The sequence below is a fragment of the Hippocampus comes genome, unplaced genomic scaffold, assembly GCF_001891065.2.
Source record: "Hippocampus comes isolate QL1 unplaced genomic scaffold, H_comes_QL1_v1.1 scaffold119, whole genome shotgun sequence".
Taxonomy (NCBI): Eukaryota; Metazoa; Chordata; class Actinopteri; order Syngnathiformes; family Syngnathidae; genus Hippocampus; species Hippocampus comes.
Window position 1 is genome coordinate 550,349 of NW_017805494.1, and position 7,130 is coordinate 557,478.

At 41.3% G+C, this 7,130-nt stretch overlaps 1 protein-coding gene across 1 annotated transcript in view; it reads right to left on the reverse strand.

Annotated features, from left to right (window-relative positions):
* The window catches only part of vps11 (VPS11 core subunit of CORVET and HOPS complexes), a 23,880-nt gene extending 16,750 nt beyond the window's left edge, over positions 1–7,130 (reverse strand). The window contains exons 1-7 of the mRNA XM_019876234.1: positions 6,927–7,130; positions 6,115–6,263; positions 5,900–6,035; positions 5,635–5,798; positions 5,188–5,423; positions 4,712–4,904; positions 4,402–4,553 (exon numbers count right to left, since the gene is read on the reverse strand). Coding sequence (XP_019731793.1) covers positions 4,402–4,553; positions 4,712–4,904; positions 5,188–5,423; positions 5,635–5,798; positions 5,900–6,035; positions 6,115–6,263; positions 6,927–7,068 — 1,172 coding nt within the window. The 5' untranslated portion in view covers positions 7,069–7,130. The remainder of the gene's footprint in view (positions 1–4,401; positions 4,554–4,711; positions 4,905–5,187; positions 5,424–5,634; positions 5,799–5,899; positions 6,036–6,114; positions 6,264–6,926) is intronic.

Consider the following 7,130-nt stretch of genomic DNA (forward strand, 5'->3'; position numbering starts at 1 on the left):
CCACCTCCCTCGCCGCCTTTGGCGGCGAGCGGGGGTTTCAATGTCTCCTTGTTTTATGGTTATTTTGTTTACATTTTTGATGGGGGGGGAAAGAAAAAAAAAACTTTGTCCGACCTACCGACCCAATACTGAAATTTCATGTTACCGGAAACACACTACTTTTTTTTCTACGCCTAAAGATATAATGGTATGTTCGGATAAATGATATTTTTACTTACTGATACATTTCACTTTGGAACAAACATCAAATTGGCTTCCTGTTGTTTACAATCAACAGTTTTGAATCTCTTAAATTCACAATTTGGATACCAGCAAACTGTATTTAATTTTATGGAAACATTTTCAGGCGGCACGGTGATCAACTGGTTAGCACGTCGGCCTCACAGTGCGGAGGTGCAGCGTTCGATTCCGGCTCCGGCCTTCCTGTGTGGAGTTTGCATGCTCTCCCTGTGCCTACGTGGGTTTTCTCCGGGTATTCCGGTTTCCTACTGTATTCCAAAAACATGCATGGCAAGTTAATGGAGCACTCTAAATTTTCCAGAGGTGTGATTGTGAGCGTGAATGGTTGTTCGTCTATGTGTGCTCTGCAATTCGCTGGCAACCAGTTCAGGGTGTACCCCGCCTACTTCGTGAAGACAGAAGGGAAATCCTCCAGCATGCCCGCGACCATTGTAAGGATAAGCGATTAGATAATGGATGGATTGATAGAAACATTTTCAGTGAGTTACCGTATCTTCCACACTATAAGGCGCTTCGGAGTATAAGGCGCACCTTCAGTGAATGGCCTATTTTAAAACTATTTTCATATATAGGGCGCACCGCATTATAAGGCGCATAGAATAGAAGCTACAATCGTGGCTAGGGTTGCGTTATGCATCCATTCGATGGTATTACGCCAAAGGGAATACAATACAGTGAAACTCCTCTACAACGAAATCATGTTTGCAGCAAGAAATTTTTCACAACAGGGGGTTTTTCACTGTAGCAAATTTGATCTCAGATGTAAGCACACACACACCCACACACACAAACGTATGTGTACACGCACACACAAACGTTTGTGTACTCTATTTTTATTCCAATAGTACATAAGTATGAGCACACACTTATTTGACACTTCATATTGTCAGTGTAGAAAGAAAAAAAGGGAAAGAAATTGCGAAATTTACGATCAGCATTCACTTTCACTTACATCAATTTCTTGGAAAATGTATTTTATTTTGCTTGCTCCGTCTTTCATTTTGATCACTTTTACCCTCTCTTCCAGCATCAGAGCTCTTCTTGTCTTAGCTGCTTGACATCAAAAGGTCCGTTTTGTAGCCATTTTAGCAATGCAACGTCCATCCTCGTCTGAATCTAACAATAACAAATACTTCCTGGCATGCAATGAACTTTTAAGCCAGCCACGGGGCGCTTCGTAGTCCTCGATGGCCATAGTTAGCTCTCGAAGACTAAAAACCTTAGCCTAAAGATATAATGGTATGTTCGGATAAATGATATTTTTACTTACTGATACATTTCACTTTGGAACAAACATCAAATTGGCTTCCTGTTGTTTACAATCAACAGTTTTGAATCTCTTAAATTCACAATTTGGATACCAGCAAACTGTATTTAATTTTATGGAAACATTTTCAGGCGGCACGGTGATCAACTGGTTAGCACGTCGGCCTCACAGTGCGGAGGTGCAGCGTTCGATTCCGGCTCCGGCCTTCCTGTGTGGAGTTTGCATGCTCTCCCTGTGCCTACGTGGGTTTTCTCCGGGTATTCCGGTTTCCTACTGTATTCCAAAAACATGCATGGCAAGTTAATGGAGCACTCTAAATTTTCCAGAGGTGTGATTGTGAGCGTGAATGGTTGTTCGTCTATGTGTGCTCTGCAATTCGCTGGCAACCAGTTCAGGGTGTACCCCGCCTACTTCGTGAAGACAGAAGGGAAATCCTCCAGCATGCCCGCGACCATTGTAAGGATAAGCGATTAGATAATGGATGGATTGATAGAAACATTTTCAGTGAGTTACCGTATCTTCCACACTATAAGGCGCTTCGGAGTATAAGGCGCACCTTCAGTGAATGGCCTATTTTAAAACTATTTTCATATATAGGGCGCACCGCATTATAAGGCGCATAGAATAGAAGCTACAATCGTGGCTAGGGTTGCGTTATGCATCCATTCGATGGTATTACGCCAAAGGGAATACAATACAGTGAAACTCCTCTACAACGAAATCATGTTTGCAGCAAGAAATTTTTCACAACAGGGGGTTTTTCACTGTAGCAAATTTGATCTCAGATGTAAGCACACACACACCCACACACACAAACGTATGTGTACACGCACACACAAACGTTTGTGTACTCTATTTTTATTCCAATAGTACATAAGTATGAGCACACACTTATTTGACACTTCATATTGTCAGTGTAGAAAGAAAAAAAGGGAAAGAAATTGCAAAATTTACGATCAGCATTCACTTTCACTTACATCAATTTCTTGGAAAATGTATTTTATTTTGCTTGCTCCGTCTTTCATTTTGATCACTTTTACCCTCTCTTCCAGCATCAGAGCTCTTCTTGTCTTAGCTGCTTGACATCAAAAGGTCCGTTTTGTAGCCATTTTAGCAATGCAACGTCCATCCTCGTCTGAATCTAACAATAACAAATACTTCCTGGCATGCAATGAACTTTTAAGCCAGCCACGGGGCGCTTCGTAGTCCTCGATGGCCATAGTTAGCTCTCGAAGACTAAAAACCTTACGCTAACTGGAGCGCTAATGAGAGAGAAGCGCTCCAGTTAGCTAAGGTTTTTAGTCTTCGAGAGCTAACTATGGCCATCGAGGACTACGAAGCGCCCCGTGGCTGGCTTAAAAGTTCATTGCATGCCAGTAAAATTTTCCTCAATTCTCCGGAGAAATTTTCATAAAAATTTGAAAAACCCGGAATTCCGGGAAAATCCGGAGGACTTTCATCTCTGACACACAAACACACACACACACACACACACACACACACGTATGTGTACACGCACACACAAACGTATGTGTACTCTATTTTTATTCCAAAAACAGCATCAGAGCTCTTCTTGTCTTAGCTGCTTGACACCCAAATGTCCGTTTTGTAGCCATTTTAGCAATGCAATGTCCATCCTCGTCTGAATCGAACAATAACAAATACTTCCTGGCATGCAATGAATTTTTAAGCCAGCCACGGGACGCTTCGATGGCCATAGTTAGCTCTCAAAGGCTAAAAGCCTTACGCTAACTGGAGTGTTAAATGAGCGCTCCAGTTAGCGTAAGGTTTTTAGCCTTCGAGAGCTAACTATGGCCATGGAGGACTACGAAGCGTCCCGTGGCTGTTTTTAGCATGATAACAAGGAAAGCATTCGAGGAAACGTTCGTTTATTTGAATGTAATGAGCGCTCCAGTTAGCGTAAGGTTTTTAGCCTTCGAGAGCTAACTATAACTAACAAGTTGACTGTAATTCCGTTAGTTTTGCTGGATCTTTAGCAATCGTGAGGAACGGAAAACCACTCACATTAACAGTATTATCACAAAATTATTTAAAAGAATACATTCAGAGAGGCTTATTATACTGACATTTTGTTGAATTCACTTAAAAAATACAAACACATATATATGGCTCTCACTGAAATACATTTCCAAATATTTAGCTTTCATGGCTCTCTTAGTTAAAAAGGTTCCCAACGCCTGGTCGACAGTATGTTTGTTACTCTTGGCCCAGGCCAAGGCGCGCTTCTCGGTCACATGAAAATAAAACCCAGGAGCTGGCAAAACGAGTAAAAAACAAACGTCTTTGGAAAGTTGCTTTGGGAACGGGAAGAGGCCCAGCCAGGAGACAGAAGAGGAGCCTACGACTTTCAAGAAAGAGAAGGCTCCATTTAATAGACAGCATCAGGAGTCCTACTTAAAATACGGATTTATCTCAATGGGAGATTCCCGTATACCAAGCCCACTCTGCGTAATATGCGGCGATGGTGAGTCATATTTTTCATGCACTTTGTATTTGCGGTGTATCTTATTTTGAAGGTACGTTTAAACGTTACCATAGCGACCAGAGAGCGTTGCGGCCAGATCGGACGTTCCTCGTGTCATGATTTGTGTTTATTATTATGTTTAGAAAATACCACCGTTTTCATGCAGGTCATATCATATTATTTTGTTGGATTTTTCAGGCTGTTGTATTTATCCAGCCGATCCCTGAAAATATTGTTTGACATTAAACTGGTTCGTGGGGCAAAAAAGGTTGGGGACCGCTGTTATCGAATACAGGGGCACACAAATGTGGCATTTCCACTAATAGGATTTTTTTGGTTTGTATTTTTAAGTCCATGGGAATACCCTGTTTCTTGGGCAAGTCAGCTAAGTGACGTGTGATCTAATTACCGAATGTACTGCTGAATGGCCCCATCATGGTCTCCCTTAAGGTAGAGGTGGTCACCATACTGTCTGAAGATCTCTGACAATCCGTCACTGTCTAGATGCTGGCTTTTAGCCAAGTTTATGGCCATCACAAATAAATTCTTCTTAAACAGCATCTATAACACCAACGACAATAAAAAAAATAAATAAATAAAAAAAAAAGGATGTTGAGAAAGTCATAAATCAGCAGTGTGGCAAATACTAAGTGAGAATGTTGACACAATCATTCAATCAAACGACAAAAGACACTTTACAGTATGGTATTTAGTCTTACTTCCAACTTGGTCTGTGTGTCCTTCTCCTGGAGAATGTGCATTTTACCATCTCTGGTGAGGACGTAGAAAGAGCCCCACTCGGCCACCACATCAATGACATCATCAAATAAGGCACTATAGGCGATGAACTTATTGTCCAAGTCATAGATGGTCAAGAGCTGTTTATCTGATGGACCGCTACCAAACCTTGTCCTGCGTAGGCATCAACATCATAACATTGATTTTTCCTTCATGAAAGTAATAAATATATAATTTTATAAAACTGGAAAACGTTGAACAAATTGCCAGTTGCAGTGCGTGTTTAGTTTCAATATATTTGAAAGGTTACTGAGAATTTAAAGAGAATCTGAAGACAAGTCGAATCTTTTCAGGAAGCTCAATTTAAACATGCCACGAACAAATTATTTGCCTTTCATTTTTACCATTTGTATTTTTACTTGTTGGGTGACTGTGTATTCACGGTTGGTGTTCTTACTTAGTATTCCGAATGATTAAGAAAAGATATCCACGATGCCAGCGGGCCAAAAGTTTGGTTCCATCAAAGGCAAAGCAGGGACCTCGTTCATCAGGCTGGTAAAGATAAACACATTCATCACCAGCCACAATAAACTGAGAATCCTGCGAAGGATCTGTGAGCGATGAGCAGCGAAGAGCACACCCATGGTTATCCAGCTCTACTTTTGGATACTCTTTGGTCGTCAGGGTGTAGCACTAAAAGAAGGGAGAGAAGGTGATTGAATAAGAAATGACTCTCACATTAATATTGCCATAAACAGTGTTTTAACCCTTTCATGCACCCTGCAATGGATTAACATGATAAGCTGTCCACTGTAGTAACCGCTGTCCCTGAAAGGGTTGAAGATGACAAACAATAGCACAGCAAAACCCCGTATTCATATATTGTGGCAGTTCTTCGACTTACATGGACTTTCTCAAGCGTGGCAACATACAGATGTGTGACTTTAGCAACTTGACGGAAGGCAAGGCCCGTGACTGGGATGGTTCCCTCATGCAGAGTCAGGGTTTTACTGTGACGATCTCGAGTTATGTCACCTTTGGTCAGAACCACACTGCCATCTGTGAAACCTGTCAAGAGACAAGACATGCCTTTTTAGCCTTTGTAAAGGAAACTCAGAGTCAGATACAATGAAACACCAGAAAGCAGAAAACATTTCTTAGCCTCATACCAATGGCCATGTAGTTGAGGTTCTCATGTACACTGAGGCAAGAAACTTCTGTTGGTTTGTTGCCTGGAATTGCAGGGAAAATCCTTGTGCAGAGGGGACTTCCACTGTCTCTTTTGTCTAAGTTCCAGACCTTTACCTGAGAAACAATTACAGGTTAGTAGGTGTCCATCACTGGCTCAAATCACTGGCTCATTTGACTACAGTACAGGACTTACGAGAGGGTTTATTCCATGTTCATCCTGTCCCACGGTCACAAGAATACTGTGTTGTTTCAGTTGGTAGATATGTGTTACACGTAATTTATAAGCCTGAAAATTCGTCAGCTGCAAGAGCCGCATCAAAAGCCAGATGTTGCCATCCATATGTATTAGTGCTAAGGAAAAAAAATACACAAATGCAGTCAATGCCTAGTTAGCTTGTCAATGGCATGCCCACAGACAGACCTCTGTTGATAAAATTTGCTTGCATTTCTGAACCTCAGTGCACAATTTGTCCTGGCTCAGAATCAGCTACCAGTGTTACCAAAGCTACACATATACATATATAACTGTGCCACAGCAGAGGCTATACAACTACATTATTCCAAAATATACTGATAGTGATAAAAAAAAATCATCGTGATGGCTTATAACATTCAGTGGGTATGCATTTTGCACGTTCAACAACTGTAAATGTGCATCTTGTGTAGACAAAAATAGCAAGCAGCTAAGTAAATTTCGGTTGGGGTTTAAGCTCCAGTACTTTTTTTGTGTAGAAACGGAAAGCTCAAAAACATCAAGCACTTCGTCAGATTTTGTCTTCCGATAGAAATGAATGAGCTACTTGACACGATATATGACGTAGCTTTTGCTTGTCACCTTGCTTTGATAACGATAATAGTAGGCACCGTGGAACCTGCATGAGAACGCTTTTCGTTTTTTTATGCCGCTTTACGATTAAACTGTGCTTTGAGGCTAAACGCAATTTAATTAAAACGCCTATAGCCTAGCATAACAACAGCTGTGCGGGCTAACTACTTAAAGGATATCTCCAAGAACAATGTGACCACGTCCAGAGTCGCAGGCCGATATTCCATTTGGAAGAAGAAAGCTTTTGCCATTATCCAAAGGGTCTTGAACTGTGTCTTTGTCAAAAAATACAAACTTTCTCCACTGTAAGAATGTTGCCATCGTGTTTTCGGGGTCCCGCTAACACTAAATAGAACAGTACATCATGTGACAGTGCGTTCACG